At 37.5% G+C, this 23,875-nt stretch overlaps 1 protein-coding gene across 3 annotated transcripts; it reads left to right on the top strand.

Annotated features, from left to right (window-relative positions):
- Positions 1-80: 80 nt before the first annotated feature.
- On the top strand, positions 81-22,106 carry LOC132854238 (DDB1- and CUL4-associated factor 1). Of its 3 annotated transcripts, none has more exons than XM_060882531.1 (25): positions 81-273; positions 2,192-2,315; positions 2,412-2,488; positions 2,607-2,680; positions 5,216-5,329; positions 5,919-6,056; positions 6,564-7,112; positions 7,636-7,737; positions 7,891-8,049; positions 8,578-8,757; positions 10,494-10,703; positions 11,023-11,192; positions 12,020-12,144; positions 12,421-13,480; positions 13,875-14,093; positions 14,233-14,431; positions 14,972-15,054; positions 15,168-15,252; positions 15,467-15,700; positions 15,857-15,950; positions 16,752-16,856; positions 17,445-17,518; positions 17,627-17,719; positions 20,648-20,924; positions 21,060-22,106. In XM_060882531.1, the coding sequence occupies exons 2-25, from the start codon at positions 2,200-2,202 to the stop codon at positions 21,113-21,115; spliced, it is 4,593 nt and encodes a 1,530-aa protein (XP_060738514.1). In that variant the 5' UTR covers positions 81-273; positions 2,192-2,199; the 3' UTR covers positions 21,116-22,106. The 3 variants fall into 3 exon arrangements, with proteins under 3 accessions (XP_060738514.1, XP_060738513.1, XP_060738515.1); XM_060882530.1 differs by having other exon boundaries at positions 21,057-22,106; XM_060882532.1 differs by lacking the exons at positions 81-273; positions 2,192-2,315; positions 2,412-2,488; positions 2,607-2,680 and having other exon boundaries at positions 5,919-6,036; positions 21,057-22,106.
- The last annotated feature ends 1,769 nt before the right edge of the window (positions 22,107-23,875 follow it).

Raw genomic sequence — 23,875 nt, 5'->3', positions numbered from 1 at the left:
GGTCCAAGACGCAATAAACTCTGGACCAATCCATAGCTCCTATTTTAAAACATGCATACGTCATTAAAAAGAGACCGTGGTCGCAGGACAGTGACGTTTAGATTGTGGTCGCCATGATAAACTTCATGCGCACGGCAGATTGGAATAAAATATTACAAAGGCAAAGAACAAGGAGGTTTTCAAGACATTTCTTTACAAGTTAATCGTCTTTCCTTATTCCGGAAGTGGAGTGGGCTGAGAAACGAGATAGAGACTGGGTGGTACACCTGTGAGGTAACGCATGCTAACATACGTTGCTAACTCTTAGCATAGAGCTAACTCGCTGTAGTGACAGGCATGTGTCTGTACCAGTGCTGGTGTTCCCTTGGTGTTGGCGAAGCACATGTAACTTGCTAGTTAGCCAATTTGTTTTAAGTATTTCGGTTGGTCACTTCAGATCCTGTGTTGCTAGTTTAATACACTTGTTTAGATGAGATCTTGTGTTTATTTTTACAAAAACATGTATGTATAAGTTTGTAGTACATAATTCACTACATAGTTTGTTAACGTTTACCCTATTAGAAAAGTCTAAACTTGCTATTGCCAGATGTCTGTGTACAGCTGAATATAAAGCTTTCCTGCAGATCACATCTTACTGATTAGCTAAGCAGTGTCTGTAAACGATGTAGAAGTTATAAATAAACATATATAATAGTGTTTGGTCACTTATGCTAGGTTCGAGAATATTATTAATTCAGTTCTAAAATTGTGCTTACAGCTTGTTTGTCGGCTACTTGGTGATGGTTTATACTTCAACTTTTTAACAAATTTGGTGGATTTCACGTTTTTCTTACATGCCCCTTCAGAGTTAATATATGTTTATTTAAAATGATTAGTCTCTTCTCAGCTAAGCATGTTTGTTTGACATTTCCCACCCCCACCTCATTGATTCATAATATTATTATTATTATTATTATTATTATTATTATTATTATTATTAATCATAATAATAAAACACACACCATCAAGAGGTCACTGTTTGTAATGGCAAGGTTCAATATTATTTTATTGATTCACCATAGAATAAAAGTTTCTTTTTTCATATTCTTGCACCAAAAAAAAAAAAAAAGTCACGTCTCTGTCCCTGATGGTTTCTTGTTTTAAAGACACATTTACAGAACATGTACATAAATTATTTTGCAATTCCTGGGGTTGCTGTTGTGCACAGGGGGCATTAATACCACATAAAAAGCTCCAGGGTTCCAGGTTGACTGGCTCAACAGGCGCAAATGACTGTCTGTGTGACGTTTTTGTGCATGTTATCCCCGTTTCTGGTATTAATCTTACTTCCAAAAAAATATGGCAGGTAAATTGACACAAAATATGCGTGTGCATGTAGAAAAGAGGTTTGTTAAAAGAAATTGTGTAATATAGCACATAATGTAATGCACATTATAGCTTGTGACAGAGCTTGAAGTTCTTTAAAACATAATAGCAACTCAATGAAAACCAAATAGCCTATACTATTTAAATTATAGTGCTTCAGTATTAAGAATGTTTAATACTGCTTATGTGAAAATACCTTATTAATTTTTTGGTGCAAATTGACTTGGTATGTAATTGACTTTCTACTTAATTATTTTACAGTGAAACTTCAGATTTTAACGTAAAATTAACCATTTTGTGATCCCTTTTTCTTTAAGCTTTTGTTGGGTCATATTACACTGCCCCCTACTGCCCAGTTGTGAGAGTTTACACACACTTTCTGTGTCCACGTTAATAACACCTCTACACTACCCCATTTATGCTATTATCAGGCAATCAAGGGGCAGTGCATAAAAATATGCTGATATAGGTCAAGAATGTTCATATTAAACATCAGAATGGGGAAAAGTGTGATCACAACCGTTGCATGGTTGGTGCCAGATGGACTGGCTTTGTGTGTTTTATAAACCGTTGATCTCCTGGGATTGTTGCACACAACCGTCTGGAGAGTTTACACAGAATGATGCAGAAAAAAGTGGAAAACACGTTTAAGGAAGTATAAATCAAGCATTAGCCTGTTGCTACTCTCTAGGGAGAATCTGAAGTGTTAGCTGTCAGATTGTTAGATGAAGCTTTCCACTAGAATAGTTATATTATCCCCACTGTTTCTTTGTACTTTATTCATACTGTTCTATTTGCTTATATAACACCTCTCTGTCTCTTGTAGACCTTGTGATGGCATCTGCTGTTGAAGGCAGCGTGGACTCAAAAGCAGAGCTCACAGCACTGCTGGAGCAATGGGAGCGAGAACAACAAGGCAACACTCAGGACCTTGTCAACATATTGACAAAGTGAGAATTTGCACATGCACTGTAAGTAATTGCTCAGTCTGAAAATCAGGTTTCCATGTTTTTTTTTGTTGTTGTTTTTTTATGTACATTTTCCAGGATATCAGAACTTGTGGAGAGGGAGACTGAGGAATACCACAAGGCTGATCCTGACCCGTTTGATGATCGTCATCCAGGTATTGCATTGCTGTTATTGGTTTTTAAGTTCTTCTTCCTGATCCTTTTCCACAATACATTACATGATTTTGAATGTTGTGTTAACTAATTGTGTTTTGTTTTGTTTCCCACTGTCAGGAAGGGCAAACCCAGAGTGTATGCTGGGACACTTGTTGAAGATCCTATTTAAGAATGATGACTTTATGAATGCAGTAAGAAACATGGCTTTAACCACAGGGCATGCATTGGCATTTTTTGTAGTTCTAGATCAGGGGTTTTAAAACTTTTTGTAGCCGCTCTCCTCAGTTGAAATATTCAGCACATTTAATTAGGTTGAACATAAGTTTAAGTGTACAATAAATTTTGAAGGTTCAGCTCATGTAACCCACTTTTTTTTAAATACTTAAAATTATTTCTAGATTCAAGTTATCATTTATAAGTTGGCTTGCATTTGAGTATTTTAGGTTTCATGTAATTATCAGTTAAATAGGGTAATAAATAGCAGAATATATGCAGTATGAATGCACTGCTCAAAAAATCTCAATGGACAACTTATTCAAGGTACAAATCTTTACTTATTTACATTGTGTAATTTGTTGAAAACAAAATCATGTGACAAAGATCATTGGACACTCTACATACTCTGGCCACATGAGGCTGGGCATTGTCATACAACAGGTGGAACTTAGGGCCCACTGCACCTGTGTATGGTCTGAAAATGGCTCTGAGGAGTTCATCCCGGTACCTAACAGCCATTGTGGTACCAATGGCTAGCACATGGAGGTCTGTGTGTTTTCTTCAGGGATATTCCTCCACTAGTCAATCTGGTCAAGCTGGATGATTCATGCAGCATAATGTTTCTCACCTCCAGACCCTTTCACTTCTGTCATATGTGCTCAGCGTAAAGAGAATGCTCTCATTCATGAAGAGAATGGAGCACTGTTGAAGGACCTGCCAATTCTGGGGTTTTCTAGCAAATGTCAATTGATCTGGGCTGTGACATCAGGTCCCGTTAAGGATGTTGGGGCCACTCTTGTGGAGTCAGTTTCTGACAGTGTACACCAGTAGACTGCTGGAGGTCATTTTATAGGACTCTGCCAGCGCTCCTCCTGTTCCTTCTCTCAAAAATTAGTAGATACCAGTCCTGCTGCTGGGCTGTTGCCCTTCTATATCTATGTCCTTTCTATGTCTGCCCTGTTTAGCTCTCTTGTGTAATGTCCCATCCTCCCATTGTTGTCTACATGCCCTTAAAACTGTGCTGGGATGTGTATGGATGTGCCATCCTGGATGACCTGCACTACATTTACTACATTTTATTTGTCTAACAAATTTGTAAGTTTTTCCTTTTGATTAGAAAAGAAAGCAAAATAAGAGCATTTTAACCAGTGTGAGAAAATGTGTAGTTTATTTAAATGGTAGGCTATGATTTTTGAATAAAATTACATTATACATGATTATCGTCATAACTGGTACCCACTGATTTATATTTGGCAGTGGATTAATATTACATGTACAGCAGTCAAGCCTATTAAACTGAACACATTGCAGCTGTTTGCTAATCTACAATGCAGGTTTATGACATGGTTTGTTATGCAATTATATTTGCACAAATAAAGATTACATATTGTAGTAGGGCTGGGTGATAAATCAATTTTATCGATTTACTCGAATGTGTAGTTTGCGTCGACTTGTTTGAATGAAAATTGGTTTTCTCTTTAACATCCGCTGATGCTCCCCTCTGGGCTCCCATAGTTTCGAATGGGCTCAGCCCTCCCCCCGCGCCTTTGCCATAGAGATACACAAACAACATGGCGGCAAGCAGGGAAGAACTTGTTCCCAAGAAAGGCACAGTGTCACCTGTCATATGGAATTGGTTCGGTTTTGCGGCGTCAGACACAGAACAAACAAGGCCCCACTGCAAAGTGTGTTTAAAGTCTGTTGCTAGCAAAGGTAGCAGTACGACTAATTTACTGCAGCACCTTGGGAGAGATGTTGTGCCCTGCAAAATGAAAAAGACCGCGGCAGCACAAGCACACCCACCAGAAAACAACCTACCGTCTTAGAAACATTTTCAAACTGCATCCAGTATGATAAGAAGGGGGCCTGTTGAAAAGCGATCAGGGATGCAGTCGCAATGTATATTGCTAAAGATATGGTGCCAATATATACTGTGGAAAAGCCGGGATTTATTCACATGCTGAAAGTTTTGGACCAGCAGGCTAAGAATGTTTAGGAAAAAAGGATGTTCATACTAAAGCACAACAAATAAGCACCTTATGCTCTCTTGCACTGATATTTAATGCTGTTGAGCGTTTTGTTTGCACTTTATCAGAACTACATCCTATCTACTGAATAACAATATGTTAAACTTGTGTTTAAAGAAAAAAGGGTCACATAATTTTGTTAGGTAACATTTTACATTATGTTACGTTATGTTATATTTTCACTGTTTACAATGGCAGGGCCTGCCATCTTGTCATTTTGCCTTTTTGTTTCTGATTGCACCTTAACCCCAATGGGTTATCAGAATCCCAGAAGGGAAAATCAAAACAAAATAAAGTTAAAACAATTTCTTTGCAATCTGAAGATTGATTTTTCAGTAGGAGGGGGGGAATCGATTTAAATCGGATTTTTTGTGAAAAAATCTGGGATTTTTATTTTAGGCCATATCGCCCAGCCCTATATTGTAGAAACCTTAATTAGACTGTCGACTTTTGTGATTATTGCATTGATGTTGTGCATTACAGTTGGTAAACTCCTATGTTATGACAAGCAGAGAAGTTCCACTGAATACTGTAGCATGTCGACTGTTGCTGAACATCATGCCAGGCCTGGAGACTGCAGTGGTCTTTCAAGAGAAGGTAAAGAATACATTGTTTATTGAAAGCAGAAGACAATCCAAGCACATGGCTGAGTAGTTGAAGATTAAGATTGTCTTTCTAGCAGGACCTGGATATCAACCCTTTGCACTGATTTCGAACGTCACCATCACAGCATCTTGGTCTTAACATTAAATTATTTACACTTTTCTTGTGTGATAACATGTCTTACTTGACTGTACATTTATTCATATTCAGTTGTATTAAATTGAGAACAAATTCAGCACAATGACTTGACTCCAGTTTAGAATTCAGGTTCACAGCATGTGTTGTATATAGATTATGTATATCGAGTAGATATGTTTTATTTATTACATTATGTATGCAAACAATGTATTAGCAATTGTCTGACTGGCAGGTTTTGCCATATTTACAAGGGCAAACCAGTAGCAGACAGTTAATCCTCAGGCAGCTCAGTCAGACTATACCCATCAGATTCCCAAGTTCAGTAGAAAGAACCAAATAGATTTTTTAATTATCATGGTTATCCTGCCATACATCATTTTAACTTGTGTATAAAGTGGCAGTCCTGACTTTCTTGTAACAATGAATTTTTGTGTGTGTTTTGAAGGAGGGCATTGTAGAACGCCTATTTAAATGGGCCCGGGAGGCTGAGGAGCCCCTTAGAATATATGCTACTGGTTTGCTTGCAGGAGCCATGGAGAACCAGGACATTGCTGCCAACTACCGTGAGGAGAACTCTGTTCTGGTCTGTGCCAACTTTAGCCTGGCACTTTATCACTTCAACACATACACACATTGTTGTTCAGTTATCTACATTTAATATGTACTTTTAATTATGGTTTTATTTAAAACACAAATCGACAGCTACAAAATGTTGGTTCAAATGAAAATATTATTCAATTACATGCGTCCATCCATAAATGCACAGTTTGTGTTTCCTTTCCTGGAATCCTGTTATCTATTGTTTTTTTTGGTCTGGAAGCTCTAGTTGCTGGGTATGCTGTTTTAGTATGGCAAATATGTGCTGTAATCAATGCAAAAGGTGGTCCAATGAACTATTGAAATACAGTGTATGATTGAGTGAACCAAACTGACATTGTGATGGAATATTATAACATAATAACACTAGCCATTAATAACGGTTTAATGGTAAATGTATTATATGGTATTACAAATAATTGTTCAGTGGGAAACTAAATAATGTAATTAAATAGCAAGTTCTCACCATTGAATAAAACTTTCCTGATTCCAGGTTCCCTTAATGCTACAGAGGCTCAGAGAACTACAGGAGAAAGAGGCTGAAAACAGGAAGGACTTCAAACGGCCCAGTCTACGAAAGACCATGGAGCCCTTGCTCCCTCTGGATGAGGAAGCAGTAGATGGCAAATTTTCTCCCAGCCCTTCACATATTCATTCGGAAAATAACAGCTTCGGACATGAATCAGATGGAGCGGTCTCCCCTGAGCCCAGTTTAACCCAGAAAAGCAGCAGTCGAGTCAGCTCTGGTGTCAAAGGGGTGATGAAATTGCCTATGCCACACCAGTCTGAGTCAGAGATCCCTGGTAATGGAGCCAAAGATTCCAGGAAGAGGATGGAGCGAGAGAATGGTAGGAAGGCCAAACAGAAGTTGAACTTCTCATTGCCAGAGCCAGAGCGCAGCTTCAGTGAGTTGTCCAACAGCAGCTGGTCAGAGATGAGCCCATGGGTGATTGGGAACAGCTACCACTTATACCCACTTACAGCAGGCATTGAGCAGCGTCTTATTCTTCAATACCTCACACCATTGGGAGAGTACCAGGAGGTGAGGTTATATTCCTGCATAACAGTGGTGTTTTTTTTTTCTTGTATGGTAAGCTAATGTTACCTTAACATGTACTGTACTCAGCTGATACTATGCTGCAAAACCATCATTATGGAATACAATCATTACGTAAGGAATAAAACTTGATGGAACATGTTATAAGGAAGTAATCAATGATGGACAGTGATGCCACTGCCAGTTAATTTTTGTCCTATACAACATGTTCTGAATTGTTTTATTCCAGTTATACTACTAGAGTAATAATTGCTGTTATCTATAACAATATAAAGATATTAAATACCAAAACTGATTTATCCTTCTGGATTGAATGATAGTTGGTAGCTAGTTAAAAATTGTAAAAATAATTTGCATTGCATTTAACTTCCTGACTCTGAGTGGTTCACTTAAAAGTGCACCATTCTGTAAACTTTTTCCCCTTTTTACATGGCATGACGACTATGTCCTGAACTTACACAATAGTGATGTTCATGCTTCACACATTGCTGTGGTATTTTGTGTGCAGTTGTTGGCGGTGTTCATGCAACTTGGTGCTCGAGAGCTCCTTATGCATTACACAGATCTAAAACAGACCAATGATGTCCAGTTAACCTTTGAAGCCCTCAAGGTAACACATTCTCTCTGTGTAACTATATACCAAACTCCTGCACAGATACCCAGCAGTTATCAAAAACTTTTGTTCAAATGATGTTTATTTAAGTGGGAAACACATTTTTTAACCTATTTATTTAATATGCAGTATGTTTCTCTTATTTTATAGTATCTGGCTTCTCTCCTACTGCATAAGAAGTTTGCAGCAGAATTTGTGGCTCATGGTGGAGTGCAGAAGCTGTTGGAAATCCCACGGCCATCCATGGCTGCCACAGGAGTCTCTCTGTGTCTCTATTACCTTGCCTACAACCAAGATGCTATGGAGAGGGCAAGTGATGTTCTTAAACAGAGACAAAGGATTTCACTTTAATGTATTATAGGCCAAAAAAAGCTGTCATTGTTTTTAACTGCTTACCAACTGGAAGGGATGAAAATGTGTGTATAGCCATATTTGTGTTAACACAAGCAGCTTGTTAGATAATACCATGCTGCAATTTGCTGGTTGAGGACACTGTTCTGCTTCTGCTGCTGTTAGGTGTAATGCTACAGTTAAGTGGATGTGGCATATAGTCAGAGCTTTTCACTTCTAGGACCAGTTGAGCAATGAATATTCAAGTTGTACACTCTCTTTCATGAACATCACTGTGAAACACTTTTTTCTTTTTGAATCACTTTATATTTCATCACTTAGGTTTTAAGTCTTTGCTTGTTGATCTTTGGAAGGGAAAAAGTTCCATGTTTAACTGTGTGTAGAAACTATGCAAAATCCAGACAGGAAAATAGCTGGTCACAATCAGTTGCTGTAATTTTTTACATAAGCTGATTTAAATTGCTAAAGTCATTATTACTCTTACAGGTGTGTATGCTACCCCACTCCCTCTTAGCAGAGGTGGTGAGTTACACTCTGTGGCTGCTGGAATGTTCCCATGCCTCTGGATGCTGTCATGCCACCATGTTCTTCTCCATTTGCTTCTCATTCCGAGCTGTGCTTGAGCTCTTCGACAACCAGGATGGCCTGAGACGCCTTGTCAACTTGGTACGTACCCAGACAAACAAAAAGTAGGTTGAAGGCTACTCACATTTTATAGTTTAGTTTCAGGTCTCACATCGACTGAAAATGTAGTGGAGAATATGCAGTCAGGGTTTTTCTTGGGTCAAAATTGGTCTTCGGTGGTGGCTGACCGACATGGTCATCCACACACAGCAAAGAGTACCCTAGTATAATCATATCAATTAAAAAGTAGCATTAAAAACGTGGCATTAAAAGGTGTAATAGTGTAATTTTTACCATATAAAATGTAATAAAATTAGCAGCTAGCTAGCAACAGCTTGCTTTGTGCTTTGATCTAGTTTCATCTCACTCCAGTCTAACTTTAAACTAAATGATTTTATAGGTAATTTACTACACATTGTCATAGGCCTATATATACTGTGGATTATTAAGGCTAAACTTTACTAAACACTCTTGCTAAATGTGGTAAGCACACTTACTTTCTCATTTGATATGTGTATGTTCTTCTAAGAAGTAATGATTTGTTATACACCGATTCAGACACTGACGGGTAGACCAATTGCTTTAACCATTCATTATAATGAATCGGCTCAAAGGAGTCATTAGGTCGCGAATCGGACTTTAGCGGACGTGTTGTGTGGGAATCCTGGCTGTTAGGACATCGCAAAAGATTTGTCAACACACACACACACACACACAAAACACTTCATAACTGGATAGATTTTTTTTTGCGTTTATTTAAAGTTATGTCAGCTGCATGTGCGGAATGCTTGTCACAAGTTGTAAGAGAAGATAAGGCAACCTTTTTTGACTGCATTTCACACCCAGCGGTAATTCAGCAAAAATATTCTCAATATTTGTAATATATAATACACCACGTGAAACATGGATTCGGTCTTCCGACCTTTAGAATCAGTTGGTGCAGGTGGTGATTAATTGTGTGTGTGCCCCTGACAAGCGCATCTCCAGCATTGGTAAATTTATCTCAGGAGCACCACGACGTCGTCTTCCCCGAACCACCGTACCAGCGAAAGTGTCCTGGCCAATAATGGTATCAAGGTCTTACTCTCGTTGCTCACAATTCGGTCTTCTGACCTTTAGGATCAGTTGATTTTGATGCGAGGGAGAGAACAAAGACAGAACTGAAGACGGAAAGTGCCCGCGCGGGGGTGGGGTGCTGTGCTCGTTCTCTCCGTCACTCTGTCAGTAGTCTGCTTCACTCACAAAACACAATTACAGATCAAATAAGGCTTTGGCGGGACAAAAAAAATCGTGTTGGTGGCCGCCAAAAAATTTTCAATGTAGGAAAAACCCTGGCAGTGCTATGTACCCTAGTGACCACAATATATGCATAATGTGCTGTGTTATTTGGTTTCCTCCTTAAAGTTTATAGTAAGAAACAAATGTAATGATTATTATAATATTGTTTGATTTAAAATACATTTTTATTTGGCTTGGTTACTTTAGTACTTAGGGTACTTGGGCCCTTAGTTTAATAAATGATATTTGTGTGAATATCCACTTAGCTAATGTGTACCTTTATGCGATAGAACCTGGGTAGTCACAGAGTAATGAGCAAACCAATGAAACATAGTGTAGGAAATTGTTTGGTTCATTCACTAAGACTATAATAGTGTTATAGTGGCAACAAATCATTTTTTCAAATCATTGCCTGAATGGAACACAATATTATTATAAAGCTGGTAATTGTCATAGGCCGTATAGTTCTGTTTTTTATGGAAAATTATTTGTCCATCCAGATAAGTACTCTGGAGATTTTGAATCCAGAAGACCAAGGGGCACTGCTGAGTGATGATGAGATCTTCTCCAGCAGGCAGACGGCCAAACACACCTGCATGGCTCTACGGCGGTACTTTGAAGCCCACCTGGCTATTAAAGTGGAACAAGTAAAACAGAGTCTGCAGCGCACAGAGGGTGGAGCACCCATCCATCCCCAGCCTTACTACAAGGTACAGTGTACAGAAACTATACACCAGCAGTGTTTCCATAAGGTACATTCTAACAATTTTTTACCTGATTTATGTGCATATCTGCAAAAATATACTGCCATGTCTGGTTCATATTTTGTGAAGTGGTCATAGTTGTTATTTCAGACTTAATTTAAGTCAATGTGTATCTCACACATGAACATCCTTAATTCCAAAAGAATTTTAGAAACATACTTTGCTATAAGCCATTTCCTTCCAAAAGCAATTTTTTTTATTTATTAAAAAGCATATGTACTGTGTATAGAACAGTATACTGTAGTTATGTGTGTCTGTCCTCTAGCCTTGCTCCTACACTCATGATCAGGTGGTTGAAATGGTGGAATTCCTTATTGAGCACGGGCCGGTGCGCCTGTACTGGGAGCCTGCCGAGGTCTTCCACAAGCTGTCCTGTGTCCAACTCCTGCTGCAGCTCATCTCCATCGCTTGTGACTGGAGGACTTACTATGGCAGGTGAGACAAAGGATCGTGAATTTAGAAACACTAGTGAATTTGGGAGGTATTTGTGTGACAGGCTTACAGGGTTGAAGAATTAATTCAGTTTAATTTTTTTTTTTACATTGGACATTGGCTCAAAGCAGCTTTATAGGACATAAGAAATGTAAGACATGCAATTTAATATTATACAAAGAATAATATAATACAAAAATTAATATTAGACTTATATTTAAGCGGGTTTGTATTTATCCCCGATTGCGACTGTGGCAAAGAAAAAACTTGTCATAATACTACAGTGAGTATTTAATTATTACACTGGGGAAGCTAAATGGTGGAAACTATTTTTATTTTTACAGCCAAAGCTTTGATGCAGTTCACCTAGCAGACAGGAGGGGGCTCTAAACCAAGGTGTATAGAGGGGTCATGTTTATGCATTCAAATATTTTTTTTTTTCCATTTGTAATTAAATTTAGAGACTATATTGATGTTTTTTCCATTACATCTGTTCCCAGTAAATTCCATTCCAGTTGCAGTTAATCTTAAATTGTGATGTGTACATACATCAGGATACTTGCATTTGTTGCAGTATATTTGAAACATATTTAATGTCTTACATTTAACATGAATAGGAGACAAAATGTAAACATTTAAAATAGAACTGGTTGGATATTAAAATCTGTTCTTCTAACAAAGGAGACGTATATGTAGAACAAATGCATTACACTTAAGCAATTGTTTCATTAACTGCCTACAACTTTATGCCTACCTTGTGTATTATTGATATATTGCTATATTTATATTTTGATATCTTTAAATTAAAGTGTAGATATTTTATCTCACAGGAGTGACACAGTGCGGTATGCACTAGACATCCTCAGCATTCTCACTGTTATCCCAAAAACGCAGCTTCTTTTGGCTGAAAATGTTGCTGTACTGGATGAAGGCGGGTCTACTATCTCCACAGTAGGTGAGGGATTGTTGAATTAGTTTTTTTTTTTTTTTTTTTTTTTTTTTTTTTTTATGCACTGAAAATAATTTTGATAGTTGATGTTGTAGATAGTAGATGGCTTTTCATGTTTTTTATAATATAGTATTTTGGGGAAGTATATGATAAGCCTATCTTGGTGAATGCAAAGCAAAATTTCATCATTGCTTATTCCCTAAAAAAAATTTGAATTAAAAAATTGATTTATGCAGAATTGGTTCTGTTATACTGGTTGTAATTGTTGTTAATCTACTGAAGGCATGAGCATCATCCTGGTGGTAGCAGAGGGTGAGGTGTTTGTGAATGATGCAGAGATCCAGAAGTCAGCTCTGCAGGTGGTGATTAATTGTGTGTGTGCCCCTGACAAGCGCATCTCCAGCATTGGTAAATTTATCTCAGGAGCACCACGACGTCGTCTTCCCCAGAGCCACCGTACCAGCGAAAGTGTCCTGGCCAAAATGTGGAATGTGGTCCAGTCCAATAATGGTATCAAGGTCTTACTCTCGTTGCTCACAATTAAAATGCCCATAACAGATGCCGACCAAATCCGTGCGTTAGCTTGCAAAGCATTAGTGGGTTTAGCACGAAGCACCACAGTGCGACAAATTATCAGCAAGTTACCACTTTTCAGCAGTGGGCAGATCCAGCAGCTAATGAAGGAGCCTGTACTTCAAGACAAACGCAATGACCATGTACGCTTTTGCAAATATTCTGCTGAGCTAATAGAGCACGTATCTGGAAAGCCACTCCTAATTGGCACAGATGTTTCACTAGCATTGTTGCAGCGTGCCAATGTTGTAGCACAAACACGCATCACGTTCCCTGAGAAGGAGTTGCTTCTGCTCGTTCGGAATCATCTGTTGTCAAAAGGTCTCGTTGATACAGCTTCAGCACTAACCAAAGAGGCTGACCTGCCTATGTGCATCCATGCTCATGCTAGTGTAGCACCATTTTCACAATCTGTCTCCACACCCCCTACACCAACTGCCATCCCACGGACTCCTCGCCTCACCAATGGTGTGGCAGCACGGCTTGGAGGCCATGCCTCTCATGTGCCTACTCCATCTCTTCACCTACAGTCCCGCCCATCTACTTCACAGCCCCCTCCACCAGCCCCACCCTCATCATCTCACCACAGCACTGGCTCTCCTCTTGTCGGCCGAATCGTGTTCTCAAGGGAACGGCCGTCTACATATGCAGCAGGACTGAAGAAACCACGTGTTTTGAGGCAGAAATCAGACCATGGTGCATTTAGCCAGAGTCCAGCTATGAAGAAACAATTGGACCGTCATCTTCCCTCACCGCCAGCTCTTGATAGGTCTGGTATTATTATTATTATTAAAAATTTACTAAAGCATAACATGCCAGTAATAATAACATACTTTAGTTAAGTGTAATACACTCAATTTTACATGCTTGCCTATCTAATTTAGATCTAACAGACTTAACAGCCTTTTTATAGAATTTGTTTCTTTAAATCTTGTATGTGGGGGAAACTCTGAGTGGCATTAAACTTTAGTCATTTATTGTATGTTTACTTTTAAAATCAAGGCTTTGTCCACCAATCTGCTAATGGAATACTAATGAACACTAAGTTGTAAAATGGAAACCGCTTAAAAAAAAAATCAAGATTCTGACCTGGATTTTTTTTTTTTACTTTTGGAATTCTCAGATATGAGGCGTGCATTGTGTTTACCTTAATCTCTTTGTAGTATTATAACAGAGTACCTACGGGAGCAGCATGCACGTTGTAAGAACCCGGTCACCACATGCCCGCCGTTCAGCCTCTTCATGCCCCACCAATGTCCAGAGCCAAAGCAGAGGTGCCAGGCACCCACAAACTTCACCGCACGTCACACACGAAGGGTAGCCTATCCTAAATATGGAGGGGTGGATGGAGGCTGCTTTGACAGGCATCTCATCTTCAGCAGGTAATTTAATAACTTGGAGTTTATTTACTGGCAGTTATTTTAAGGAATTTAGTGTCTGTGTGTCTGTATAGTGTTTTATAATGTGTTTAATTATTACTTGTAAATAATTTAAAGATTTTCGGTTTATTGTGTGTTTAAGGTTTAGGCCAATCTCAGTGTTCAGAGAAGCAGAGGAAGATGAGAGCGGCTTTATGTGTTGTGCATTTTCAGCACGGGAGCGTTTCCTTATGCTGGGTACATGCACTGGGCAGCTTAAACTATACAATGTGTTCAGTGGACAAGAGGAAGCCAGCTACAGCTGCCATAGTTCAGCCATTACACACCTTGAGCCATCCAGGGTATGTGAGCACACAACAAGAAGTAAATTTCTTAGTGATCCCAAACTTTTGAATGGTAGTGTATTGGATGTTATGAATATTAAAATTATTTTGAATCTAATTAACTTGTATAAACTAAATAATTTAAAATTGTAGTCTTTTTCTATATGTAGTTTCAGATATCATCAGTTTAATTAATGCCCAAAATTGTCTCTTCATTCTTGCTTTAATTGTATTAAAGTTTCATATTACTTAATATTTCTCATGTTTGATAATTCATACTAATTTCATATCTCAAAGAAAGGCAAAAACTTTTTCCAAAACTTTTCAGAGATGGCTTGCATGAGCAAGCCCATAACAGAATTTAAAAATGATATTTCAAACTATTGAAATGAGACACAAATACATACATTCACTACTGGGTGTTTTTTAGTTTATAATGGTTCCAATTAAGTGGTGCTGGTTTTTTGTTTGTTTTCAATCAAGGTATCAAGTATCAAGGTATATGTTTGTCCTTATATGCGTCAACATGTATATAATTAAGATTTTTTTCTCTTGCAGGATGGGTCTTTACTGTTGACATCTGCTTCATGGAGTTATCCTCTGTCTGTACTATGGGGAATGAAATCTGTGTTCATAATGAAGTGAGTCTAATAAAAAACACACTTGCTCTGAAGTCATCTGTAAGACAGATGTAAGACACTTTTGGTCATCAAAAAATGTCAAAAAATTGTTTTTTCCCCCTTTTCCTTTGTAGGCATTCCTTTTTAGATGATCATTATGTGGAATTTAGTAAGCTTTCACAGGACAGAGTAATAGGAACCAAGGAACACATTGCTCATGTAAGAAAACTCTATTATATAAGTAAATTATTAAAATGTGGAAGTGATGATATTAGAAATATTTGAAAATTTGTCTATGTATTGAAAGCTATAATGGACATAAAAGGCAGTACTTCTGTTGATTTATGTGCTCCAAGGTTCAAATGCTGAAAACCAGGTTCCATTCTTTTTTCTCTTTTTCTTTTCGTTACTTTCACTTCTACTACAATGACAGATTTATGACATTCAAACTGGTCAGAAAACCCTGACCTTAAACAACCCTGACCTGGCCAACAACTACAAGAGGAACTGTGCCACCTTCAATCCGACTGATGACCTGGTGCTAAATGACGGGGTTATGTGGGATGTGCGTTCAGCACAGGCTGTTCACAAGTTCGATAAATTCAACATGAACATCAGCGGTGTTTTCCACCCCAACGGCCTTGAAGTCATCATCAATACAGAGATTGTATCCTACCAGCTTTTGTGGTCTACCCCACAGTATATATGCAAAATTAAAATTTATAAAGGCTGTTATTAAATTGCCAGTGTGTACATTTTAAACTTGCTGAAATGTTTTCCATAGTTTACAAATGTAGGTTCCATTCCTTAATGACAATATCAGTGGGACTTGAGGACTTTTCATTTGCTTCACACTGTACCAGCACTGGATCAGTGCAGAATTGTGTTCAACAACAATGGAACAGTCATTTATGGAGGTAAACCTCAGTCAACCCTGTGAAATAGCTTCTTAGCTGTAATTTCCTTGTCTGTTTTTTTTTTTTTATTTCATTCTTAAACGGGAAGTTAAAGTGACACTTTGTGTATACAGCAGGGACTAGCGTTCAAGATTGACCACTTGGCCAAATTTAAAGAAAACTGACAGTGCTTTGCATGCTAGCTAAATATATTGAATTGATAAAAGAAATTGGTGAGAATCATTGAATGACTTTTTAGGATGGAGAAGCCCCAATGCTGTATAAAGATGGAATCACATTCGTGTTGTGTTTGAGTAAGAAGCATATTCCAGCATTGCAGAGCAAGAAGTTAGTTTAAGAAAAAAAAAATGCCTGTCACATGACCACAAAATTGAGCCAACCATTTTTTTCAACCAAGTGATGTTCTACTGTTTAAGAAACCGTGTGAAGAAAGATGTACAACCATAAAGACACTGATGGTTCACATTTAATGCTACTAAGCTACTTCCATAGAACATGATGTGCCTTCTAGGATGGGGCATATATGGATCTACAGAGCAATTAATTGGACATTCTTAAACCATAATGGGTAGCTGTGGATGATGCATGTTTTTTTTTTTTTTGTTTTTTTTTTTTTAAATAAAATTTAAATGAAAATATTGCCAAAACAATGGTGTCCATATACATTGTTTTCTGAACATGTGGTTACCTGTCCCTTAATCTGGATTGAAGGTGCACTTTAATCTGAAGCACATTAAATTTCTCTAAACACCAGTAAAGCTATTTATTTTGTCATTTTAATGGCCAAATCATGTCTCTCAGCCATGCTTCAGGCTGATGATGAGGATGAAATGATGGAGCAGCAGATGAAAAGCCCCTTTGGTTCCTCCTTCAGGACCTTTGATGCTACTGACTACAAACCAATAGGTACAACCTTTATCGAGTCACTAGATTAAACACTTGTCTCTTTGCTTCCCTTCCCTTCCTGTTACGCGTATTGGTGAAATGTACACAGGGAATTAACGAGGAGCTCATTATTTAGAATAATTGCAACTATTTAACAAAACCCAGTGTTTTCACAGCATTTGGATGGACAGACGGATTACAGTTGTAAATCTTTTTTAATGTTCCCAACTTGGAAGTTCAAGTGTGGGGTGGGGGGGATTATAGTTTCTCGTATCGTGTCCCTTTGTCCCTGTTATTTTTCCTCTTATTTAGTAAGCTTTGATAGGGCAGATTAATAGGAACAAAGGAACACATTGCTCATTTATTAAAGTCTTATTATTCACTTATGATAAGGTTTCATATTACATTTATATAAATTATATTCATAATTATATTAATTTATATAAATTGATTCTTGGTTATATAATATGGTTTCATATTATTCAGTTATATAATTCCTAATTAGGGTCCCAGTTTTAAGGCTGCAGTTCAAAACATACTATTACAGAGCTTTTGGTAATTTAAGAATATCAGTATAACCTTTCTTGCTTTAAATTTTTCTTTTGTCAGCCACCATTAATGTGAAGAGGAACATTTTTGACCTGTGCACTGACACAAAAGACTGTTACCTGGCAGTCATTGAAGTACGTTTTGCTAATATTTTTAGTAGATTTTTGAAAAATATTATTTGAAACCATATTGTGTTTTGTTCTAACACTAGGCTTTCGTTGTAATGCATTTCTCCACATCAGAATCAAGACTCTTTAAATATGGACACAGTGTGTCGACTTTATGAAGTTGGCAGACAGAGACTGGCTGAGGAAGAAGAGGATGAAGAGGATCAGGTGAACCAATCTTACCATATTTTTCCTAGGCTATGCAGTGTTTTTTATTTTAATTGTAGGTAACTCTAAGTTTGGGTAGAAGATACCGCTTAATTGGCACATGCTGTTTCGAAATTTCAAGAACAGGAATTACCTGCTGTTGCTGTCTACATACAGCTCTGGAAAAAAATTAAGAGACAACTGCAATATTATCTCTTTCTCTGTTTTTACTATTAATAGGCATAATTCTATAAACTACTGACATTTCTTCCAAATTCCAAATGAACATATTGTATTTAGAGCATTTATTTCCAGAAAATAACTGCTCAAAATAAATAATATACCTTATACCTTTTCATGGATCAAATAATGGCACGAAAAAGCTTATTTATTTTTATATAGTACAATATTAATGTTTTAGCTAGAGATGCTCCGATCAGCATTTTTGGGGCCGATCACCGATTACCGATCACCAAGATCATGATCTGCCGATTGCCGATCACTGCCGATCACAGAATGGCAGGGGAATGGGAATCTTTTATCTATAATATAGCAGAGTTTGCACCATTTTTAGAAATTAAATTAACTCTAAATTAACTGTATTGAGAAAAAAAACTGTAGAAAGAGGCTACAGTCAAGATCTTGAAGAACCACCAAGTGTTTATTTTAGAAAATGAGAACTTAAGGCTACTGTAGGCTATCTTTCCCAAATAAGGCAGAGTAACTTAAAATTATTCCAAACAAAGAGGGGTCAGGCAGACCAAGACACATCAGATCAGCTTAATGGGATGTAGCCTTTTAATACACTGATTACATTTTATAATTGGCAGCAAAATGTAAAACTTGTTACACCAAAACTGGCTACTGCCACAAAGGACAAAATTATGGCAAGTGTTTTTTTTTTTTTTTTCTCTCTGTTATTATTATGAACGTCTGATGTAGTTGAGGAACCAACTACATCAGATCCAAAAAATAAAATAATGAAAGCTACTGTAAGCCAATGCCATCCTTTCTAAATAACAAGGCAGAGAAACGAGGCCAAGCAGATAGTTACCAACCAGATGAACTTGGGATGGTATGAGGTTACATAGGCCCAGGCTACTTGTAAAATGTAAATAAAATATTGAATATATTAAAATTAAACAATTGGCCACAAAATGTTTCAAACCAAAACATGCTGGGCCTCGGCCTACTAACACAGAGTACAAAATCCTTCAGGTCTCAATCATAAAAGGCATCACTCACACTCGCATCACTACTAAATGCATCACTCACAATCGGCTGGTTGAGGGATGAGAATGTTGTTGGCTTCGGCTGGTTTAGTTTCTCATGCTCTGCATATTCAGTTGTATGGCGTGTTCTAAGATGCCTAATCATGTTAGTGGTATTAAAATGTCGTTGCTTGCTTCCGCCTCGAGGGATTTCATCACGACATACATTGCAAACGGCTAACTTTATGTCTTTATCGGACACTTTGGAAAAACTTCCAGACTGGAGAACTCATGTTGCCACTGGTAAGCTCCGCTCTGCTGTTGTTTACCTGTGCACCGTGCATGCACGTGTGAAAAAGTCGCGCGAGTAATTTACGTCAGGTGATCGGCTTTTTTGATCTGCGCTTTTGGGGTTCGCCGATCAAGCTATTTTTAGCCAATATCTGCCGATCATGATCGGTGGCCAATCAATTGGAGCATCAGCTAGTTTTAGTTTCACAAATCAATAGTTGGTGGAATAACCCCGATTTTTCAATCATAACTCATGTGTCTTGACATGCTTTTCACCAATCTTTGTCCACTTCTGGTGCAAAAATTCAAGCAGCTCATGGCCATCTTGTGACTATCCATCATCCTCTTGATCTCATATAGAGGTTTTCAGGTCTAGAGTTTGGGCTCGGTATGGCAGAGTTTTGATGTGGTCTTTCATCCACACCTTGCACACCTCAGTCTGGCTCTTCTTTGCTTCTCATGATCTCAAAATCTTACTTATTTTAAGAAATTAATTTAAAGGTATACAAATCCAATTTATTAGAAACACCCGTACATGTTCACATTCATCACACCTAGCACAACACAAAGAACCATGCAGATACAGGTCGAGAGTTTCAGTTGATGTTCACATTAATCAGAATTGGGAAATTGTGATCTTTTACTTTGCTCCCTTCACCACACTGAGCATGTTTTACAATGCAGCTTTGTAGCTGTTCTTGTTCCCGGAAGACAATCCCACCTTGTAGGCAGCTGTGCGAGAGTTCACATTTTTTTCCGCCCAAGGCTTATGACTGGGAAACTTTTTTGCTTTTTTGTACGGTATCTTCTCTCAGTGTCCCAATAAGTCAAATTATTTCTGTAAACATGTTGACATCTTCATAGCTGCACCAGAACATGTCCCAGTCTGCATTATCCAGTGCGTTCTGCAGAGCGATCTCCCTCTATACTGGACCTTCCTGTTTCAGCCTTTGTTTATATTTTGACGCAAGGAAGATGGCGGCATTTTGGTCCAATTTCCCAAATGGTGAAAAAGACTGCACCTTGTAGCCATCCTTAAATTTAAATAAAAATGGTCTAGTGTCCTCTCACCCCTGGTGGGGCAGGTGATGTGTTGGTAGAAGTTAGGCACGGTATGTGTGAAATTGGTACTGTGAAAATCCACTGTCATCAGTTTCTACCCTGGAGGTCAGAAAATCTGTGTTTTTCTGCTGTAACATTTTAACTTAATTGGTTTTTGTCCCAGCTGCATGAAGCCATCTTGAAGTCTTCTTAAACAATTGTCAAGAAATCTTGACTACTCCATGTTATTGCTCTTTCAGTTGTTTCATTGTTTCAAATAATAGTATTTTTGAGTCAGTGAACTGACCTGGGAGGTTATTGCAAGATAATGATAAAACCACCTGTCTGGCTGGACACACTTGGATCTGTAGGTAATGAAACTTGTTTGGACTTTTTTTTTTTTCAGGAGGATGAAGATCAGGATGATGAGGATGATGACGACTCCGATGATGATATGGATGATATTGACACAGACCCCTTGATGGCAGAGCTAGAGAATGAAAATAATGGAGAGGAGGAGGAGGAAGATGGTGAGCAGGATTTTTCCCCATCTGATGATGAAGAGGTGGCTCGTCTCCTGGAAGAAGAGGGTGAAGATGATGACGACGATGATGATGAGGATGATGATGATGAGGATGATTCTGAGGACAACGAGGAAGATGTTGAACTAGCAATTGATAATAGTGAGTTGATTTAATTTTTTTCCTGAAATTGGCACTTGTGGGTAGAATGCCTGCTTGTTCCCTTCATTCTTTACACTCTTCATCCCTTCTCTAGAGATCTTAATATTTCCTCCTGTTGCTCTTGTATTCCAGCAGATAGCTCTGATAATTCAGACTTGGAAGATGACATTATCCTTTCCTTGAATGAGTGAGCCATGGAGGATGCAGAAAAACAGGAAGCACATCTCATTCATACCTCAGAGGTGAACACCACTGAGAGAGAAAAGGTGACGTCTCAAATATGTTGTTAAAGCAGGAATAAAAGCACTTGACTGGTGAAAGTGAGGACTCTTATACTGTGGAAGCTCTCTTTGTGTACTAGACTGAAGGGCTCTTTAAAAATGCTGATCGTACTGGAATTGGATGTTAAGAAATCATATAGTTTGATAAAGCAAATGTTGAGAGTTTCTGAATAAAAATTCAAACAAATTAGTTTTCTAGGAAAAAGTTGTTTCTAAAGTACCCATTTTTGAAATTATCCCTTTTTTTTAAAGATAAAAGAGGTAGACACCCATTTTAAGATGATGTGTATTAGACATTTGTCTCTTTTTAATGGGTTACCATTGAAAATAAATGGTGGTGTTTGTTAAAATGTATTTTGAGGTTCCACTGAACCCCTACTGGGTGCTGTGTGGATTTTTGAGTGTGTTCCTTTGTGTGCATCAATTTGATGCAAATCTTTGCTTAATTTCATCTTATGATAAATTTTGTATATTGCTTCCAGTATATTTGTTATTCAGTCACCCACAGGTACAAATGCCTTTCTGCTAATCTTCCTTATTGTTCATTCAAATTGGTTCAGATTAGAAGAAATGATAAAATACCTTTTATGACTCCCTGTTTGCTTAATCTGGTATGGGTATAATTCGAAAAACCGGCGAGGACTGAATTGTGATTTAATTGCAGAGTCGATCTAAGTGCCATTTGCACCCATGGTCCTATACCAGCATTTCATTTTTTTTTAATGATTTTCTTTTATTATTTTGGCCATAATTTCCACAATTTTATTTTAGGTGATGCCTTCCTAAATGTATAGAGCCATTGTACAGAATGTATCAAAGTATTTTTACTAAAAACACCATTGAAATGACCCAGCTTGTGACATTTGTATCTCATTAATCATTAATAAAGTCTTTATGTTCATTTGTGTCCTCTGGAAATTGTGCAGGATAAAATTGTACATCCAGTGTACTCCCTTTTTGCCAACCATTGGGGAAAAAAATTCTTTATTAATTAACCAAACTTACTTCTGAATAAACACAAAGGCATTTGATCAGCTGTGCCAGGTAAAGAAAACAACTAAGCTTGCTTAGACAGCATTAATTCCGAGTCTGCAGGACATCAGGTCTGTTAAAATCCCAAATTATCTGGTCCCTGATGTCATTTGAGTACATCAAATGTAGTAAATTATAAAATCTGTTGCTCAGTGTCATTATGGTACAGAGTGACGTGCACGTATTAGACACAAGTCTCTTTGAACAACACCTCAAAGGAAAAAAAGCAAGAGCAAACCCAAACTCCCCACCCTTGCCAAAAGTGTGTATAAATTTATTGATTTGTCTTATCTTGCATATTAAACACTTTTGAAGTTAGTCACATCATGACTTTAAAATCTAATCTAATGTACACACACAGAGTCCATGAGGTTCAAATTAAACTGCCCTGTGTTATCCAGAATGCAAGGAAGAAAAATAAATTATTTATTGTGACAACCTCATTAAATATTTTTTAACAATATTATGGTTTTTGGGGTCATTAAAACAATATTTCAAAAATATTCTAATACAAGGGCAGTGCCCTCATTTTATAGGGTTTGTTTCAGTCTAGTTTTTGAGATGAGTTAACAGGTAAGGACTTTATTGTTCACAACTGATTAATTTTATTTAGGTGAATTCTGTTCCAAAACATTCATTCATTTTCAGAATGAATATCCTTGTCAGAGAAACAGTGAAAACAGAGGTAATCCCAGGAACAATGGGCACAACACATTAGAATACACCATAGACCACTATGGGCAATTTTCCACAGCCAAGACACTCATTTGCATTTTTAAAGACAGTAAGCTTAAGACTGAACCAAGGACCATGGAGCTGTGATGTGGTAACAGTAAATCTTAATATTGTTTAGATTATAAAGATTACAATCTACAAATCAATGTATTTTAGTACCATATTTTAGTACCTTAAGTGGATCATTTACAGTTTCCATGCAAAAAAGCAGCGAAAAAAAAAAGGCTCCCTACCCATTGTAGGATTCAGTTTGCTGAATCCTACCCAGCTACATATAGTTCTTTAAAGTACTGATGGAGAAGAAATGTATTTTATTTGTTTTGCTATACGCTGAAGACATTTGGGTTTTGAGATCAGAAGATGATTGAATGTAAGATGATAGGAATAACTTCTATCTTTTTTTTTTTTTTTTTTTTTTTACAAAATAGGATAGACCAACATGAAGAACAAAGAGCTGTCTATAATTTTAAAAGCAAACCATTTAAAGCTATGAAAATAGAGGTTAGATCACAAACAGATCAGCCAAGAAAAACAACTGCAAGTAATGACAGAATTATTGTAAGAACTGTGAAGAAAAACTAACAAACCGACAGTTGGAGACATAACCAACAACCTCCAGAGGGCATAGGTGGTAGTGTCAAAAGCCACTGTTCAAATAAGACTGTTTACTGTGCCAACTACTCTCAGATACTACTGGCTTTTGGCTAAGAGTGACCACAAATATACACAAAATTCTGTTCAATCTTTGTGATTTGAAATGTTTTATAAATAAAAATGAATTCCTGCTTACTTATGGGTACTAATGAAAATACATTATTTCCAACAAAAAAATAATACCCATACCCGTAATCTGTTATTTTCACAAGTTATGATTAAATATAGAAAGCCTTTCCATCATATCGA

This window comes from Tachysurus vachellii, chromosome 11 (assembly GCF_030014155.1).
Source record: "Tachysurus vachellii isolate PV-2020 chromosome 11, HZAU_Pvac_v1, whole genome shotgun sequence".
Lineage (NCBI taxonomy): Eukaryota > Metazoa > Chordata > Actinopteri > Siluriformes > Bagridae > Tachysurus > Tachysurus vachellii.
This window is presented reverse-complemented; position numbering and strand designations above follow the sequence as displayed.

Excerpts from the sequence above, each read along its gene's own strand:
- LOC132854238 (XM_060882530.1), top strand. The coding sequence starts at position 2,200 with ATGGCATCTGCTGTTGAAGGCAGCGTGGACTCAAAAGCAGAGCTCACA. Across the intron at positions 8,758-10,493 it reads TGAGACGCCTTGTCAACTTG|ATAAGTACTCTGGAGATTTT; the intron begins GTACGTACCCAG and ends TTGTCCATCCAG. Across the intron at positions 15,951-16,751 it reads TGGAACAGTCATTTATGGAG|CCATGCTTCAGGCTGATGAT; the intron begins GTAAACCTCAGT and ends CATGTCTCTCAG.